This window comes from Lampris incognitus, chromosome 8 (genome assembly GCF_029633865.1).
Source record: "Lampris incognitus isolate fLamInc1 chromosome 8, fLamInc1.hap2, whole genome shotgun sequence".
NCBI lineage: Eukaryota > Metazoa > Chordata > Actinopteri > Lampriformes > Lampridae > Lampris > Lampris incognitus.
Window position 1 is genome coordinate 28,823,634 of NC_079218.1, and position 20,409 is coordinate 28,844,042.

A 20,409-nucleotide genomic window follows, 5' to 3' on the forward strand; every position below is an offset into this window, starting at 1 on the left:
ATGTAGGTCAGGTGAATTGGCCATACTAAATTGTTCCTAGATATGTGTGTGTGTGTGTGTGTGTGTGTGGGCGTTGGCCCTGTGATGGCCTGGCGGCCTGTCCAGGGTGTCTCCCCACCTACCACCCAATGACTGCTGGAATAGGCTCCAGCATCCCTTCGACCCTGAGAACAGGATAAATGGTTAAGATAATGGATGGATGGATGGGTATAGTCTGGGATCGAAAGTTACACCAAGATATTTGGCTGCCACTCTTTGTGAAATCACAGGGTTGCTGATTGTTATTGTTACTTGATCAAATCAGTGTGTGTGTCCATCAGGGCCAACAACCAGCATCTCAGTTTTATCTGAATTTAAAAGCAGGAAATGTAGTGACATCCAATTTTTCACAGCAGTCAAAGCAGTCCTCTAAATTAGTAAAAAAAATAATTCTAAATTTATTTCTAGTTTTTCCCCTTATTAACCCAATGGCATATGGCCGGAACTCTTGTTGAATAACTCCCCTGGCTCACGTTTCCACAGGAAAGAGATAGTAGTAACACCAGCTTCCTTCAAACTCGTGTCGGCTGCTCTCGCCATTTTACACACTGAAGCCTCGCATGGATTGCATTACCCTCAGGCCGCGAAGGAGACGTAGGGAGAATGCTTTTGGTTGCTTGGCTGCAGGCGCCCGGGTGGGCCAGAGGGGTCACTGCAGAATGACGAGTCCCCGAACACTACACCGATCTACACCCACTATCCCTCGGGTAAGGGTGGCCTAATGAATGCCTTACCCCGTGGACGCTCTGGCCGTGACCGGTTACGGCGAGTCTTGGATATGAACTTCCCAGCCACATGACGAGTGGGTTGCAAGAACGGCGGGTTATTCCGCTCGGCCATCAGAGCGGTACCTAAATTAGTAATTTGAGTATGATCATCAGCCCTTATAGGCACATACAGCCAAGTGTCATTCGCATACCAATGGAAATTTATTCCATGGCTGCATATAGCCAAGAGTTGAAATATAATGAGAGAGAAGTGGGGGGCCAAAAACCGATCCCTGAGGTATGTCATATTTAACATCAGAGAATCTTATGTCATATTTAACATCAGAGAATCTTAATGTAATATTATATCAAACATAGTGTTATTCCAAATAAGTCGGACTTAAGCCAAGGGAGAGCTAGGCACAGACACCAAAATTACAATTTATTCTGTCTAATGGTAATAGTTCTGTCTAATGGGTTAATAGTTGTTGATACACAATTCTCTCTAGTATTTTAGAAATGAGTGGAAGATTAGAGACTGGTCGATAGTTATTAAGAGACCCTGGATTGAGGTGTGGTTTCTTAACTAAAGGTTTGACCACAGCTGTCTTGCAATTGCTGGGGACAATACCAGTAGTAATTGATAAATTACTCATAATCTCGTTCCCCTGTATGTATGAGACATGCATATGAGGCAATGACAAATAAAAGCTGTCTAAATCTAAATTAACAATGTCCAGCATTGTAGGTCCTAGAAAAGGCCAGAGGTCTTTAAAATATTTTGCTGGTAAAGGGTCAAGTAGGCAAGTAGTTGGAAGCTCCTCAACTGAATATGCTTATACAACAGCCTTGTCTGTGATTCTCTTGGTAGGTTCTTTCTAAAAACCTTTTTATGAGCAAAGTGGCTCTTTATAGAAAAACCATTACTGCATTAAAAAATGCCTGAGCCTCTTAATGATTGGTCATAGCTATATAATAATCTATAATTGTTTATGTAGCACCACATTGTTATATATTGAAATTAATGATTCTTCAGTGGCTCCTTGGTTCATCAGTGGTTCTGCATTGAACCGAAAGGTACATATAACTACAAATTAGTTACTTTTATAACTGTTGCATAACTATATGTTGATTCTGCTGTGATTAATTTACAAAAATCAAGTACAATAAATGAAAATGACTCGTACTGTATAGTGATGAAACAGACTGACTTTGGGCTCCACCCTGCTGAAAATTTCATTGATAAATCTCTAACACATTGTCTAAATATTAGATGAATGTGTTCCAACAAGAAAGACTAAAAAGTTTTTTGTGTAATGGTTCTGCTGAATACCATATGAAAGTGAAACTGTTCCCTTGTGATTACAAGCCCAACATTTAGTATTGTTAAACTCCATCTCAGACTGAAGACGGCATGTGCGTGTGTGTGTGTGTGTGTGTGTGTGTGTGTGTGTGTGTGTGTGTGTGTGTGTGTGTGTGTATGTATGTATGTATGTGTGTGTGTGTGTGTGTGTGCGTGCGCGTACATGCATACGGCTGTGAGTGTCAGTGAGTTGCTGAGTGTGAGTGTATATGTGTGAAGCCCATTGGCTCCGTTTCTCCCTATCTAGTCAAGTCAGCATGAATAAAAGCTGAGGGAGCACAGTGATTTAGTAATTAATATTTTACTCTGTCTGCCACTCTGCTTAGAGACTGAGAGCAAAACAGGCAGGGAGAGGAAGAGAGAAAAACGGAGTGAGATAGGAAATAACTGGCTTCAGACATATACGAAGGGAGCTGGCTCAAAGATAAACAGAATCTATGAACAAACCACTCGGCTGAGGAGGATGGATAGTGAAGGAGATCACGTGATCAAATCAGTGTTGTTTAAGCGGCATCCCTGCGGATGGGGTGAATTCAGTCCCCTGCTGAAGAGCCAAAGTATGGTTTTGACATATCCGTCAAACTGTCTTTCTCTCTCTCTCCCTCTCTCTCTCTCTCTCTCTCGCTCACTCTCACTCTCACTCTCCCTCTCCCAGAGTCAGAGTGTTGTGACAGGCGAGTAGTCAGTGTTGTGGGAATAGCAGTCTTAAAGTGCTCATTATCCTGTAAGGCTTCATTCTAGGGTGCAAGCAAAGGCTTGCTGTGAATGCAGCCTGTGTTTCAGCACAGGTCACAGGTGTTTTTTTGCAGATGCCTGTGGGGCCGGTTTGCCGGACACAGATTGAATTAGAATTTTGAGTGGCGATTCTCTGTACAAACATCAATTTAGTCCAGGACTAGGCTTAACCTGTGTCCGGGAAACTGGACCGCATTGTACATAACTGCTACCTACATAATCCACACATAAACATTTCAACCCTCTAAATCTGACTTAGTAGCGCTTCTGAAATATTTGTACTGAGAAACATACAGGGTTGCATGAGTGCATGCAGTGCTCATATGTTGGACTGTGACTGGAAGCCTTATCAGGCTATCCAAGAGACAGAGAAAACAGAGACAACAGAAAGGAAGGAGAAGGGGTGTCCAGGTAGAGTAGCGGTCTATTCCATTGCCTACCAACGTGGGGCTCACCGGTTCGAATCCCTGAGTAACCTCTGGCTTGGTCGGGCATCCTTACAGACACAATTGGCCGTGTCTGCGGGTGGAAAGCCGGATGTGGGTATGTGTCCTGGTCGCTGCAGTAGCGCCTCCTCTGGTTGGTCGGGGTACCTGTTCAGGGTGGAGGGGGGACTGGAGGGAATAGCATGATTCTCCCATGTGCTACGTCCCCCTTTGCGAAAGTCCTCACTGTCAGGTGAAAAGAAGCGGCTGGCAACTCCACATGTATCGGAGGAGGCATGTGGTAGTCTGCAGCCCTCCTCGGCTCGGCAGAGCGGGGTGGAGCAGCGACCGGGGAGGCTCGGAAAATAGGGTAATTGGCCAAGTACAATTGGGGAGAAAAAGGGGGGGAAATAAAAAAGAAAGGAAGGGGAAAATGAGAGAGATAGTGAGATTGACTGAAAGAGACTGAAAGCAGGATAGCATGTGCACCTGTGCATATGAAATATGTGTGTATTTAAGTCAGTATGTACAGTAGTGTGTGTGTGTGTGTGTGTGTGTGTGTGTGTGTGTGTGTGTGTGTGTGTGTGTGTGTGTGTGTGTTTATGTCTTTCTTGAAAAACTGAATTGTACATCTAGTTTTGAGTATACCTTTCAAAAGTGGCTGTTGCTCTTTCCAAAACTCACTCTTTCCCTCCGGTCCTCCAGTCAGTGGAGGCAGCCCCATCATGTTGGCTCGGCCGAAAAATAGGCCAAAGCCTGTTAACTCCCATCACACATTTGCTTAATGGAACCTTGGCATCGGCCCTCAATCTGTGTATTGCCGTTATAAGCAGTAACAACTATGTCTTGAAGACGGTTGTTCCATATGGAGAGGAAATTTAGTTTGTGATTGATGAGGTGCCACCGCAGTGTTTTACATTTTAGTGTAGGGACGATGAATCTGGATTTCTATGCGTGGTGTGACCTACCATTATGTGTCCTTCAGGTCTTGAAAGAGTGCCAGGTAACAGGAAAGAACATCCTTGGTTGTGTAGTGCCAAATGTTTAAGTGGTCATTCATTTCTAGTGCAATTGGGTTTGGCAATGATCACAATGGAGTGGTACCCGACCTGTCATCTTTGTGTGGCTTCCCTTCAGCACCAACTCTAATCCTGTGTGTTGTTCTATCTGTTCAGAGCCAGGTGACCAGACGTCCCCGTTTTCTGGGGACAACATCAGGATTGGGTGCATTGTCTGCAGCAGGCACTGTCCCCGGAAATGTCCCCCTGGACTTTTTTTTTAAACTCATAAAAGAAAATTAACAGTTCAGTATATTTATTCTCCCACAAAGGGATTTTTAAAGTCTCATGAAAGCCTCTCTAAGCGTGACTCAAGTTCCTGTCTCACTCTTTGCACCCTCTCACTCACATTACAGTCTCACAAGGTCACTGCGATCGAGATTAGCAATGGCTGCATCAAAATACAAAGCAAAAATGACAGATAACAAACTGCAGGTAGAATTCCCATTCATCTGACCTTTAAACAAAGAAAGAAACTGTATTAGGATTTGCAGGTTGCCCTTTTTTTTTTTTGGGTGGGAGGGTGTCCCTGGTTTTTCTCCAAAAAACCAATTGGACCCCACAATGTAGAGTATATTCTGTTCTGTCGAAGTGTACTGTTTTATCCTGAAGTTGTCTTGTCGTGAGTATCATCACACCTGTGGCATTTCACCGACACTGGCGTTTCCCCTATACTGTGGAATCAATAAAGACTACTACTGCTATTCCTACAGTCTCTCTCTGAGTCAAATTGTTGTCCTTTTGGTTTGTTGATATTAAGCTGTACCGAATGTGTCTCCCTCAGGCAACAGGTTCTCCCTGACCTCCTTCGGGGCTCTTTACATCTCGGATGTCCAGAAGGAGGACGCCCTCTCCACCTACCGCTGCATCACCAAACACAAGTACAGCGGAGAGACGCGGCAGAGCAATGGAGCCAGGCTCTCCGTGATGGGTAAGTGGTTTTGCATGCCCTATTCTTCTCCGTCTTATTCACTCATGCTTGGCCAGTGACCACGTTTATCATCACCAATATATATATATATATATATATATAAATATATATATATATATACCCTGTCGCTATTAAGTCTACTATCTACCAAGACAAAATGATGTGAAACTGAAACTGTCTATTCCACTGGACATTTCTGGATATCCCACAGATCCCACCGAGTCCTCTCCATCCATCCTGGACAGTTTCCAGGCTGGGGAGGTGTATGCAGGCCAGAACGTTGAGCTGCCCTGCATAGCGGGAGGGTACCCCAGCCCCACAGTGCGCTGGCTGAAGGACGGCCGCCCGCTGCCTTCAGACGCCCGCTGGACACGGCGTCTGACGGGTCTTACCATCAGTGACCTGAGGCAGGAGGACAGCGGCAGCTATGCCTGTGAGGTCACCAACAGCTTTGGCTCCAAGGAGGTGTCCGGACAACTTCACGTTATAGGTGTTTGTCTATGCACACACACACACACACACACACACACACACACACACACACACACACACACACACCCAACTTACTCAAAAAAGACTGACAGTGGGGCGTCCGGGTAGTGTAGTGGTCTATTCTGTTGCCTACCAACACGGGGATTGCTGGTTCAAATCCCCGTGTTACATCCGGCTTGGTCGCGCATCCCTACAGACACAATTGACCGTGTCTGCAGGTGGGAAGCCGGATGTGGGTATGCGTCCTGATCGCTGCACTAGCGCCTCCTCTGGTCGGTCAGGGCGCCTGTTCGGGGGGGGAGATAACGTGATCCTCCCACACACTACATCCCCCTGATGAAACTCCTCACTGTCAGGTAAAAAGAAGTGGCTGGCGACTCCACATATATCGGTAGTCTGCTGCCCTCCCTAGATCAGCAGAGGGGGTGGAGCAGAGATCGGGATGGCTTGGAAGAGTGGGGTAATTGGATGGGTACAATTGACAATTGGGGAGAAAAAGGGTGGGGGGAAAGAAGAAGAAAAAAAGACTGACATACATCCATGTTCTCTCTCTCTTTACTGAATCAGATTGGCAGACAGACAGATATGCTTTCTGTGTGTGTGTTTTTGGTTCGAGGCGTACAAACCAATGTTTGGGTCTCACATAACATACTTATTTAACAAATGTGTGTGTGTGTTGTATGACGCCCTGTCATGTCAGGCCTCAAAAAGGACAGCCAGGCAGTAACTCGCTGAGACTCAACCCTTAACACTGCTGCCAGCACCGTTCACCGTCAGAGAGGAAGAGGAAAATGGGACAGGAGGGGTTAAGAGGGATGACTGCAGAAACACAAATTAGAAATTACATCATTTCTGACACAACAAGAAACCAGGAGAGAGAAACGCAAATACAAATTGTATTGAGAAGGCAAAAAATGAGAGAGAGAAATGGGGAAAGTGAGAGATCGTGTGTGAGAGCTTGGTAGCAGCAGGCCTCGCCAGTGGGCACATCATAGCAGCACACACTGTGACTGTGACAGGGTGGGGGTGGGGGGGGTACAATAATGCCCCCCAGCACACACCACCAGCTGCCTTATTGCTCACTGACATTTAGACACACATATACATACTCTCTCTCTCTCTCTCTCTCTCTCTCTCTCCCTCCCTCTCTCTCCACACACACACACACACACAAAACACACACACACACACACACACACACACGTGGACAGATATGTGAAGAGATATCTCCAGCTGCTTTTTTCAATGGTTGCTTCAAACGGACTGAGTCACTTGTGCTGATTGTGGTGTCTTTTTTCCTCCAGGCGTGTTTTGGGTTATATGTCTTTGCGTTTGAGACCTGGTGGTACATGTGCGTGTACTTGTGAACGCTCTACGTATGTTTTGGCAAATTTGGGTGGTTTCGCATTGTCTGCCCTCACAAATATTCATATAACACATGTCCCTCTCTCAGACCCCCTGCGAGTGACCTTGTCCCCCAAGAGCCTGAAGACGGGAATCAGCAGCACCCTGTTCTTCACCTGCACCGTGGAGGGATCTCCAGAGTACACTGTCACCTGGTACAGAAACACAGAGCCCATCATCTCTGACCAGCACATCTCCATTCAGGGATCGCACAATGACACCCTTCAGATCACTGCAGCACAGAAGTTTCACTCTGGGGCCTATCAATGCTTTGCCTCCCGCAAGGGCCACACTGCTCAGGACTTTTCCATTATTCTGCTAGAGGGTATGTGGACAGAGCATGCAGAAATGGATGGGGTAGGGGGAAAGGGGTGTGTGTGTATGTATGTGTGTGTGGTGTGTGTGTGTGTGTGTGCACTACTATAGATATCAAATGCTTGACTGGGAGATAAACAGCAAGTTGTTTTTACCTTTGACTTGAAAGAAAAGACCTTAAATGTCCCATACATATGGTAGACAGTTCAAATTGCATGCAGAAGTAGTTCATTTAACAGCCTGATGGATCGAGGAGTTAAAAGTATAGATGACAACATCGTCTGCATAGAAATGTGATTTCCGTTTGCTAATTAACAGTCCAGTATTAATGCTATAAGTAAGGCACTGCTAAGCTTTTTGACATCGAACAAATTCATTAAATTGTTTACCACACCTAAATACTGTTGTACTCTTGAAATGGAGGAATTAATTAAAACGTTGTTAGTTAAAAATTAATAATGATTTCAATGTTAGGCAAACGTGATATCCTGGGTGAAGATCGCAGGATTTTATGGGACCTTCTCATTTGTATTTTTCCCCTCTCTCTCTCTCTTTCTTTCTTTGTATCTCTCTCGCTCTCTTTCAGATGGTACTCCTCGTATTGTATCGTCCTTTAGTGAGCGAGTGGTGAATCCCGGCGAGCCTTTCTCCCTCATGTGTGCTGCCAAAGGAGCCCCGCCCCCCTCCATCACCTGGACACTGGACGACGAACCTGTGGTGCGAGACTCTGCCTACAAGACCAGCCAGTACACCCTATCGGATGGCTTGACGGTGTCGCATGTCAACGTCAGCAGCCCGCTCATTCGCGACGGGGGAGTGTATCGTTGCGCTGCACGCAACTCGGCCGGTAGCGCCGAGTACCAAGCGCGCATAAACGTAAGAGGTGCCTGTCTGCTTTTCAATATACATGCACTCCACACCCACATCTCTACAAAAACAGATACACAAGGCTATCTAGTGAGAGGTAGGGCAAATGTACTTTGTTTTGCATTTCGACCGCAAACACATGCACATACACTCACCACAAGGCTCGAACTATCTATTGTCTATCTATCTGTATCTATCTAGAAGATAGACCGCGTGTCCAATCGCTGTCTATCAGCTCAGACTGGATATGTGGCTGTCCATTTCTCTCTCACTCACTTTTCCTCCACATCTCTATCTCTGTCTATATATTGCCTTTGTCCTGGGCATAACAAACAGTATGCAAACAGTGTAGCATAGAGGAAGGTGGCATTAGTTACATCACATAGGCACACAAACACTTAGATACACAGAATAACTTGGTAGACTTAACAGTAACAAATCTACTCTATCTAATTTTAGTTAAGGGAGCACAACTAACCTCCCTCTCTACCTCTCAATTTGCCCCAATCACTCTACCCCCCCAACCTTTATCACCCCGGCCCGTCTCTCTGTTGCCTCTCCCTCGCTCCTTCGCACCATGTTCTCCCTTTCTTCATCTATCCCTCTGTCCCAACCTCCGTCTCTGTACTCCCTCCATCCCCCTCCCTCCTTTACCTGTGTCTCCAGGTCCACCCAGAATTAGACCCATGCGTGACATCACAGCAGTGGCAGGAAGGAACACCTACATAACATGCCGTGTGATTGGCTACCCGTATTATTCCATTAAGTGGCTGAAAGATGGCATGCAGCTGCCTGACAACCATCGTCAGGTGGTGTTCGAGAATGGCACCCTGAGGCTGACAGATGTGCAGAAGGGTGCGGACGAGGGCACCTACCTGTGCAGCGTTCTGATCCAACCCCAGCTGTCAATCAATCAGACTGTTCATGTCACCGTCAAAGGTAAGTGAGCGGAGAAAGGAGCAGTGTGGGTTGGTAGATGTAAGCCTAGCAAATCATTTAGAGGCATTGAAAGGTAAACAATCATGATGTTCAAAAGTCTCTCTATAGATATATGTTGCAGGGATAACACTCCAGCTGTACAGTGTCTCAGTGGTTAAAGCTGTTGCCTCACCGCAATAAGGTCGTAATAATAATCATAAACTTTATTTATATCGCACCTTTCTAAATAACGTTACAATGTGTCTTACACAACAGGATAAAATAATGCACACAATCAAGATAAAAAATCAAAATACAGTAAAAATATAGGCCATAATGTCAGATCTGCTCCACAAAACAAGGTAAAACACAGTCAGGATAAAATCACAAGGAATATGATAAAAGCAATTAAAATAGGGCAATGAAAGAAAAATATTTAAAAAAAAGGTCATGGATTCAAATACGCGCCCTGGTCTTTTCCGTTTGTAATTTGAATGTACCCTCCATGTTTGTGTGTGTTTCCACCAACAGTACAAAGTCATGCGTGTTAGGTGGTGTGAAGACACTGAATTTGTCTTTAGGTGTGGGTGTGTCTGTGTTCACCCTGGGATGGGCTGGTGCCCTTTCCAGAGGTTGATCCTCTCTTGCATCCAATATATGCTGGGATAGGCACCAGTGACACTGACCAGGATGGGTGGGTATAGAAAATGGGCAGATTGGTAATGTGCAGCTATGATACTGGGTGGTCTTCTGTGTGCCTCTGAAATTGTGCAGAAAAGTACTTGCTCGTGACATCACTGGCAGACAATCCGTGAATCGCCATATTTATGTGGCATTTGCTACCACCTGTATAGGTTGCTATTCACTTTTTTTTTTTTGGACTTTCCCCCCTTTTTCTCCCCAATTGTATCCGGCCAATTACCCCACTCTTCCGAGCCATCCCGGTCATCGCTCCACCCCCTCTGCCGATCCGGGGAGGGCTGCAGACTACCACATGCTTCCTCCGATACATGTGGAGTCACCAGCCGCTTCTTTTCACCTGACAATGAGGAGTTTCGCCAAGGGGACGTAGCGTATGGGAGGATCACACTATTCCTTCCCAGTTTCTCCTCTCCCCTGAACAGGTGCCTCAACTGACCAGAGGAGGCGCTAGTGCAGCGACCAGGACACATACCCACATCCGGCTTCCCACCCGCAGATACGGCCAATTGTGTCTGTAGGGATGGATGCCCAACCAAACCGTAGGTAACACGGGGATTTGAACTGGCGATCCCCGTGTTGGTAGGCAACAGAATCGACTGCTATGCTACCCGAATGCCCGCTATTCACGTTTCTTCACACAATGTAGCCTATTTTGATGTAGCCCACCAAAGGTATAGGCAAGGTATAGGTAAGTGTAGTTTTTACATTTACGGATTGATCCATGATTGACGTCACTGATGGATATTTTTATGCACAATCTGAGCAGCATTTCAGACACGCACAAGACTGCTCAGTATTATGGCTGCTAATGAAATGATATCCATACAATATATACAGTTGTAAACAGATATAGATAAAGCTGAAAATCATGATTGTTTCCTTTAAAAGTGGTAGTAGAAATATTATATGTATATGTAATACAACATGTTTATGACAGAGGCAGATGTTGTTTCAGGATAGCAAGCGCGCATAAACGTATGTTATATCATAGTTGTGTTTCTGTGTCTTGATTTTTCATTGTGTGGGGGGAAGGAAGGTTTTGGGGCAGCTCAGAGGTGTTCAAGGGTGTTTATGTATGTGTATGTGTGCCTGCGTGCAAGTGTGTCTCTGATTTAATTAGATGAATAATAATGAGGCCTAGATTAAATCCCCCAGATGTCTCAGCTGTAGTATCCCCCTACCTCAACCTCCATTACTATGGCAACAGAATGACTTCCTCCTGCCAATTGGAGTCTAACCAGAGCAGCTATTATGTGCAACTGGAGATGGGTAGTGGGAGGGGCCAGAGTTGACAAACCCACCGCCCAATGACCTCTCTCTCTCTCTCTCTCTCTCTCTCTCTCTCTCTCTCTCTCTCTCCTCTCTCTCTCTCTCTCTCTCTCTCTCTCTCTCTCTCTCTCTCTCTCTCTCTCTCTCTCTCTCACTCACTCACTCACTCACTCACTCACTCACTCACTCACTCAGCATTTCTCCAGATGGTCACACCGTCATTCTTCCAAACTTGTCTCTGATATCCCTTTCATTCCTCTGACCTTTGACTTCTCCTTTTCCACCCAGTGCCACCGCTGATCCAGCCCTTCGACATCCCTTCTACCTCAGTGGGGAAGCTCATGTACATCGCCTGCGTGGTGTCTTCAGGGGACATGCCCATACGCATCACCTGGCACAAAGATGGACAGCTCATCGTGCCAGGCTCCTCCACTGGCGTCGCTATAGAGACCAAAGAGTTTATGAGCTCCCTGCAAATCTCCAAGGTGACCCTGAAGCACAACGGAAATTACACCTGCATCGCCAGCAACGCCGCTGCAATGGTCAGCTGGGAAAGACAGTTGATTGTCACTGGTGAGGGAACGAGGGACAGGTGAACGACACAGTAGTGAGGAATTAGGTCACAGAGGCAGGCATGATAACCGAAGGTGCAGTGGGAGCTAAGACAGAGATTAAAACGTATTTTCGCATGTTGTTTTAGTAAGAGATCTCTAATTTCATTCCTTGAACTCGATAAATGTGTGTTCTGTCCTGATGACAACTTGTTCACTCTCAGTCCCGCCACGTTTTGTGGTGCAGCCCAACAACCAAGATGGCATCTATGGCAAGGCAGGGGTCCTCAACTGCTCCGTGGAGGGATACCCGCCTCCAAAAGTCATGTGGAAACATGCCAAGGGTAAAGTCAACAAACCATCCATACAACATTTTAGTAGCAAGATGACCTTGTACAAGGCATTATGAAGAAGGCAACATGCCATTTTTTGTTAGGAGTTGTGACGCTGGTTTGATGCCATACTAAAATATCTATATTGAACTCCTCCTAAGCCATCAATTGTTCTGCCTTGCAGGTGTGGGCAACCCACAGCAGTACCACCCAGTCCCTCTAACGGGCCGTATCCAGATCATGTCAAACGGCTCCTTGCTGATCCGACATGTTCTGGAGGACGACCGGGGGTACTACCTCTGTCAGGCCTCCAACGGAGTAGGATCAGACATCAGTAAGAGCATGATCCTCACCGTCAAGAGTGAGTGTCAATCAACCGATTTCTCACTTTAACACACTCGCTTTTCTGAGTTTCAGCCAGTGTCTACATCTCAGGGATTGTCTGTACTGTACCAAAGAGCTCAGCTTTCGGCGGGGAACCGGCTTCTCTAAATTGCTCCTTAGCCCCGGGCGAGGCTGGCCAGGGCTGAACCTTAAGACACCCCCTCTGCACCCAACCTACCCCACCCCCCACCTCCGTTGTCCTCCTCCTGCATCTCCCTCACAAGGGGGAATCTCTGCTCTCGACTGATTTGTTCCAGCAGCCTGTCTCGTCCACCCCTGAACGTTTGGTGTCGAAAGGGTCTTATGAATTAGTGATGAAAACAAAACCACAGGAACTTCACTGATCAATAATCGTATGTCTGCGGTGAGGAGGAGGGGGAGACGGAAGGCTATGGGAGAATGGAGGAGAAGAGGAGAGTAGAGCGTGTGTGTGTGTGTTGGGGATGGGGGGGGTTAGGGCCAATGGGGCTTGAAGCATGAAATGAAAACAGAGAGGGGCAAGGGGGCAGAAATAGAGATGTCTATACATCTCTGATATGTTCTCTGCCTTTAATACAACACCCCCATTCCCTTGTTTCCTTGCTCTGTATCATGCTTCTCATCACGTTGACACGTGTCTGTGGTTCCACCCAGTTCCCGCCATGATCACCAGCCATCCCAACACCACCATGGCGAAGAAGGGCCAGACCAAGGAGCTGAACTGCACAGCACGAGGCGAGCAGCCCATAATCATCCGCTGGGAAAGAGGAGACACCGTCATTGATGCTGAGAGGAACCCCCGCTACTCTATCACCATAAACAAGAAAGGAGATGAAGTCATTTCCACCCTCAAGGTCAGATGCACCGCACAGATCCCACTTAATCTCACATATGTCAGCTTGACCCCGATATCGAAAAATAATAGAGGACAAGGAAAATGTTTTTTTTGTTCATAAAGTTGTATGTCACTTTTATTGTGTGCTGGTAGTTTTTGGACCAGATGTTGACCCTTGGTCATATGTGTTGGTGTCCCCAGCTAAACCCAGCAGAACGGGGAGACTCTGTTTTTTTCTCTTGTCACGCCATCAACTCCTATGGAGAGGGTCGAGGCCTTATTCAGCTCACTGTTCAAGGTATGCCACACACAAGCAGACACTGGCACACAGATACACACACAAATGACAAAAGATACACACATGGACACACACATGCACACACTAAACATATAGAGTACACACATGCACACACACGGCTGGATTGGCTTACAATTCCACATGGATAAAAAGTCCTCACTTCCTTAAACCTGTCTCTTTCATCCCCAAAACACACACACACACACACACACACACACACACACACACACACACACACACACACACACACAGAGCCCCCAGATCCACCTGAGCTGGAGGTGAGAGAGGTGAAGGACCGGAGCATGAACCTGCGCTGGATCCAAAGGTTTGATGGCAACAGCATCATCACCAGCTACGACATCGAGTACAAGAACAAGTCAGGTGGGATTTCAGCTCAACGTGTGAGCGCCACACTCACACTTTATTGGAAAGGATATTAAACAAATGTATAAAGCAGATTTCACAGGCTGATGAGGCTCTGTTGTTTCTCTGTATTCAATAGATTCTTGGGACCACATGTACACAACCAGGAACATCTCCCCCACCAACAACCAGGCTAACATAGTGGAACTGCACCCAGCCTGTGTCTACAGCATCCGAATGTACTCCTTCAACAAGATTGGTCGTAGCCTGCCCAGCAAAGAGCTCACCATCAGCACCGAGGAAGCACGTAAGTGATGGGTTTATGTCATTCACCAAATAAAAAGCCCTGCCTCCTCTCTTGATAATAATAAATCAATTATTATATAGCGCGTATCTAACACTCAAAATCGCTTTACAATGCACGAGGTGGAACAAGACAACAAATAAACACAGCACAAACATACAGGGGTGGATGGGAAGGGGGGCTATGAGAGGGAGAAGCAGCAGCCATACACGACGCCAGCAGTCATACACGACGCCAGCAGTACTCACTGGCTTAGACAGATACAAAAGGGCAAGACAAACAACAGCACTGTAGACGTTGATTTTCTGTAGGGGTTTACTCCCGTAGCCTATTCCTCTCCCGAGGTCACCACTAGGCAGTGGCACTATTTAACCCATAGCTAGGCTCTTGTCCCTCTCATTCTTTTGTCAATCACACTGTGCCAAATGGACAACAGCAACCATAATTTGCAGGGTAGCATCTCATTCCCACTTTGCTCCAAACAGAGCCCGACGGCCCACCCATTGATGTGGTCCTCCAGCCAATGACATCTCAGAGCATACGGGTCACATGGAGGGTAAAAGCCGTGATACTACTGAATCATTACTCTCCAATTACCCCACCAATATCCTTAAAAATGTTTAAAATAAAATGGTAAAACTCCATTTCTCTTTTATCTCAACCCCTCAGGCTCCCAAAAAGGAGCTACAGAACGGCGTGATCCGAGGCTATCAGATCGGCTACAGGGAGAATGGACCAGGCAGCAATGGCCAGTATAGCATTGTGGAGATGAAGGCTACTGGTGACAGCGAGGTGTACACCCTGGACAACCTGAAGAAGTTTGCCCAATACGGGGTAGTGGTCCAGGCCTTCAACAGAGCCGGGACTGGGCCCTCCAGCACCGAGATCAACGCTACAACCCTGGAGGATGGTAGGCGACACGGCAGAGAGGAATGAATGGGTGATGGGGGAGGAGAGGAAAAGAGGGAGGCGAGTGACAGAGGATGGGAGAATAGCATAGATCTCTAAAGTGTGACGTAAATTTCACACCTAAAGGGGTTTCAAATCCGACCCGTTTCAGTCCAAAGTAAAAAATGCATAGGGGTCTATAATGCTACTACTGACTCTTTTTGCCATTGAGGATATTATGTATTTCTACACTGGTTAAGGTGGATTTTGATGGGTTTGGAAGGTACTTTAAGAAATAATTGGCATTTGTTACCTTAGCTTAGCTTTGTTACTGACAATACGTGCACAACACTCCCAGTGATCCCTCTTGTAGCCCGATGATGAGACAGCAGCACCATGCTAAAATCACTAACATTGACATAAGAAATAACCTTGTCATATGCCACTTCAGCTTATATCACTCAGTATATTTCAAAAGCAGAATGACTGGCAAACAGGATCCAAAAACTGTATTCATTTTGCCATAGGGGAAAAAATAAATGGATGTAGATGTGGTCTTAGAGCCCTTAAATGATGACAACACTTAACAGTTCTGTTTGGGGGGGGGTATGATGTAAAAAGAAGTAGGGGTGGAAATGAGAGAGGGTAGGAGGGTGTGAGAGTCAGAAGGAAGGATTGTCACGGCACATCTCGGTCCTTCGTAAGAGAGAATGGTAAACAGCAACACGCCAGAACCTAATGGAAGGGCTGTGAAGAAGAGGAGCAAACCTTGTGCTAACGTACTCGTAGAGCTGCACACGCAGACACACACTCACACAAAATGGCAGGAATAAATTTGCTGCACATCCCCCATCATTCCTTGTACTTTAATTAGCACCCTCATTAGGCTGGTAAAGAGAGAGAGGAACAAGGAACCCCATTACTCTGAAAGCCTTCCAAAGAACCCTCTCTCTCTCTCTCTCTCTCTCTCTCTCCCCTCTCTCTCTCTCTCTCTGTCTTCCCCCTCTCCCCCCCCCTCTCTCTTTCTCACTCATGCCCAACCAAAATAGTTATCCCCTTTTTCCTCACACATGATAATCCCTCTTCCTTATCAATCCATTCTGCTCTTTCAAACAGACAAAAAACAAAACACAGACATTTGGACAAACCAGCTGGTGACCCTGATCATGGCAGTGATAACATTAACAGTGATGCTGGAGACATATATGCTCTGAGGCTGTTCCAGCAACATGTGTGTCACCATTGAATACATCCTCTAATATTTTAGCCTCGTCTCCTGCACATCTCTCAACCCCTCCACCCGTTTATCTGCATTAACCCAAAGGGCACCCCTGTACTCCTCAGGTTGCCATTTCTCAGTTCCACACCTTCCCCCAAACACCACTGTGTTATAAATCCCGGGGATGAACAAATGGGCTTTATAGAGACGATCCTCACAGGTGTTTTAGAAACGACTGACTGGCTTGTTGTGCCAAGTGAGAACTGTAGGGAGTGAATTATTGATTGGTTAACCTTTATTTATACACGGAAGACACAATATATTGAGACTGCTGTCTCATTTAAAAAGGTGACAACAGGCGTCCGGGTAGCGTAGCAGTCTATTTCGTTGCCTACCACCACGGGGATCGCCGGTTCAAATCCCTGCGTTACTTCCGGCTTGGTTGAGCGTCCCTACAGACACAATAGCTTGTTTGCAGTCACGTGATTCTGATGACACGCGAGATTCAGATGGAGGGCAGGAAGTGAAAAGCTGAATGGACGAGATGGAGCTAGTTTAGCCCGAACTGTGCTAGTTTAGACGATATGATGAGAGAAAGGTATAAACAGAAAGTAAGATATGTTTGACATGATCCTTATGTTATGAAGAGTGATTTTTTTTGACGAATTGGTCACTGCACTCACGCGGATTATCCGACTCTGCTCCTCCCGACCGCAGACGACAGTTCGCAAGCCATTTTTTCCGGCGTTTTCGGTCAATTTCTTGCATTTTTCCCCCCCTCGTGAACAACAACTTTTGGTACTCAATAATAACTCCTTGTGGTTTTCAGTTAATGACGCCAAACACAGGCATTTTGAAAGTTTGTGATAGTGCTTCCTATGTAGAAAACCACTTCCTGTCCTCCATCTGTAGCTCGTGACATCATATGCAAACAACCTATTGGCCGTGTCTGCGGGTGGGAAACCGGATGTGGGTATGTGTCCTGGTCGCTGCACTAGCACCTCCTCTGGTCGGTCGGGGCGCCTGTTCGGGGGGGGGTCGGGGGAACTGGAGGGGAATAGCATGATCCTCCCACACACTACCTCCCCCTGGTGAAACTCCTAACTGTCAGGTGAAAAGAAGCGGCTGGCGACTCCACATGTATCGGAGCAGGTATGTGGTAGTCTACAACCCTTCCCGGATTGGCAGAGGGGGTGGAGCAGTGACCCAGACGGCTCGGTGGAGTGGGGTGGGGTGATTGGCCAGATACAATTTGGGAGGAAAAGGGGGGGGAAATCACCCCCCCCCCAAAAAAAGCGACAATATAGTGATGCAAGTAGGTAGGGAAAATCTGCACAATAAGCATCTTATTATGAATAATCTGCCTGACAGACGAAGTCAAACGCATATATCAAAAACAAACACAGGCTTGTTTCCGACGGCGTTTACAAATGGTATACAATTGATCGTCGATAACAAAGAAATCCTGTCTGACAACCGCAGAACCCTACCAGTGGGTAGGATGTATTGTGTACATTTGAAGCGTTGGACTTCTGTTTTACTAATCCCATGCCCTGTGCCGTCTCCAGTGCCCAGCGAGCCGCCCCAGAATGTAAGAGCCATCTCGGTGACGTCGGACGAGGCGGTGATCACGTGGGCGGAGCCTCCACGGCTGACGCTGCACGGTGTGCTGAAAGGCTACCGCGTCGTGTTCTGGTCCCTCTTCCCTGACGGAGGTGGGTGCTGTGGGGGCCGGGCCCAGTGGCCAATGCAGAGTAATTATCACCTATCTCATTCTATTGACCAACCCCTCCGCTACCCTCCTCTCTTATATTGTGTGTGTGTGTGTGTATGTGTGTGTGTCTGTTTACCTGCGCCCCTAATATTTTATTTGTAATGCATTTTAAGTGTCTCACTATTCAGCTAAACTCCTGAAACACACTGCATTTCAATTCCTCTTTTTTCAGTAAAACCAACAATACTTCCTAAAAAGATTGTCTGTCCCTTTCCCCATCTCCGTTTTGGTTTTTGGACAGAATGGGGAGAGATGCAGAACATCACCACCACCCGCGAACAGGTAGAGCTCCGGGGACTGGAGAAGTTCACCAACTACAGTGTTCAGGTCCTGGCCTACACACAGGCCGGGGACGGGGTCCGCAGCAACGTCCTCTACATACAAACCCGCGAGGACCGTGAGTACAATTGGCAACACACACACACACACACACACACGCACACACACACACTTTATGTGCACATCAGCAAACAAATAAATACAAAGACAAAAACCTCAGTATTTGTTTATTTTGCTCATCTGTCTATTCAATCTTTCACTCATTCATTCATTGCATTTTAGAAAAAAACATCTGAATCATCAGTATTTTTGCAGGACCCCCCCCCCCACACACACACACACACAGACACGCACACATGCACATACACACCCAGTGCTTTGAGGGCATTGACTCTATGGAAGGGAATTGGGGTAAAGAGAAACGAGAGGTGAATAGGGGCAGATAAAAAAAGAGTGTTGGGGTGTATCTCAAGCCCATGACTAAAGCTCATTTATGCTGGGAAGCTCCATTACCAGTGCTAATGAGAATTAAGAGGCTTTGGGTCCATGGCTCAGGGCTGAGGGCGGGCTAGAGACGCAGGGAGAGGAGCTCTTCACTGAGCCCATAGCATGCAGGGGCCAGCCACCAACCAACCCAGACCTGCAGCCATAGGCAGAGGGATTAACTCCTCCTGGATTAGAGAGAATTAATTTAGTGCTTACACCATGGAGCCGGGATTACAGCCTGATCTGTATCTCCTTCACTCCCTTGAAGGGAAGGAGATACAGGAGGGGCCTGGAGAGGCTGGGGGACGCCAACTGAGAATGAGAGGTTCTGATTAGAAACAAATACTTGTTAAAAGTCTTTGAAAAATAATCAAGTTCCAAGAGTTGATTGTGTATTCTTGTGTGTATTCTTCTTGGAGAAAACCTTGAATCATGTGATATCTGTGCACAAAATGTAATGCCATGTGATAATCAAAGAAACAAACTCTTTTATCTCTGTTACCTAACAGGCATATGAATTTTACTGTTATTTTTCTTAAAATCATCCTTTACTATACAGAACATTGTTCCATGAAGAATCTGTTGGTTTACTGTTCAATTTACTTGAAATAAGATGACAATTTTATGATCTATGCTTTAGCAATATTTACACGTGGATCATGCCAATAAAACTCATTGGAATTAACTGAATTGGACTGAATTGAATAGAATTTAGCTGAACTGAGAGAAGAGCGAGGCAATAGCATCGCTAGATGTGAGAGTGAGTGAGCGTGTGAAAATCAGGGGAAAAAAGCCAGGAAAGTCACATCATGGACAACAGATATTTGACCGCGGTGTTGTGAGATTTATTCTCAGAGCCAACGTATATACAGTAAGCTCCAGTGCAGTGTTGTGCGTATTGTTTGGTTGACACCTCTACATCTGCCCCTGCATCCCGTGTGGTCATCTGTGGCTTCATGTAGGTTGAGCTGTTCAGACAACAGCAATGCGCTCTGTTCCGCCCCATCATGTTGGCCCTGCTAGCCATGGAGCAGACTGTCTGTCTGGAGTCCCGGGCAGATTTTGGGCACCAGATGGGGCTTAATTCCCCCCCTCCCACCACCACACTTTGACATGAAGGCCCCGGTTATGATAATGATGACTGCCTTCATGCCCCCCCCCGCCTCTCCCCCAGGAGTTTGCACCTAAAGCCTTCCCTCGACCCTCCCTTAAAACCTGCCTCCCTCATGTACCCCCTCCACGGCCCTTGTTTTTATCCCAGCTTGTGTAATGTGCAGAATGAGAGAGCCCGAGGGGATGGGCTGGCTTGACTGACTGACTGACTGGATGACTGGAGCAGGAGGCCCCATATAGGACGAAGAGATGGATTGGGGGATGGATGGAGGAAAAGGGGCCCATAGACCTCTTACTGTCCCCATCTGGAGACCCTAGAAAAGGCCCGTTGTCAAGTACACATATTTATAGTGAGCACTGAGTAGGCATGGGGCTGCAT

At 46.6% G+C, this 20,409-nt stretch overlaps 1 protein-coding gene across 3 annotated transcripts in view; it reads left to right on the forward strand.

Moving 5' to 3' along the window:
• The window catches only part of LOC130117201 (cell adhesion molecule DSCAML1-like), a 69,579-nt gene that overhangs the window by 37,859 nt on the left and 11,311 nt on the right, over positions 1-20,409 (forward strand). For 2 of the 3 annotated variants that reach the window (XM_056285374.1, XM_056285373.1), the window contains exons 4-19: positions 5,112-5,258; positions 5,470-5,748; positions 7,204-7,479; positions 8,056-8,352; positions 9,003-9,275; positions 11,514-11,798; positions 12,001-12,120; positions 12,293-12,469; positions 13,126-13,325; positions 13,508-13,604; positions 13,857-13,985; positions 14,107-14,274; positions 14,757-14,827; positions 14,941-15,181; positions 17,947-18,132; positions 18,394-18,549. In XM_056285374.1, coding sequence (XP_056141349.1) covers positions 5,112-5,258; positions 5,470-5,748; positions 7,204-7,479; positions 8,056-8,352; positions 9,003-9,275; positions 11,514-11,798; positions 12,001-12,120; positions 12,293-12,469; positions 13,126-13,325; positions 13,508-13,604; positions 13,857-13,985; positions 14,107-14,274; positions 14,757-14,827; positions 14,941-15,181; positions 17,947-18,132; positions 18,394-18,549 — 3,102 coding nt within the window. The remainder of the gene's footprint in view (positions 1-5,111; positions 5,259-5,469; positions 5,749-7,203; positions 7,480-8,055; positions 8,353-9,002; positions 9,276-11,513; positions 11,799-12,000; positions 12,121-12,292; positions 12,470-13,125; positions 13,326-13,507; positions 13,605-13,856; positions 13,986-14,106; positions 14,275-14,756; positions 14,828-14,940; positions 15,182-17,946; positions 18,133-18,393; positions 18,550-20,409) is intronic. The other variant, XM_056285375.1, reaches the window with a different exon arrangement.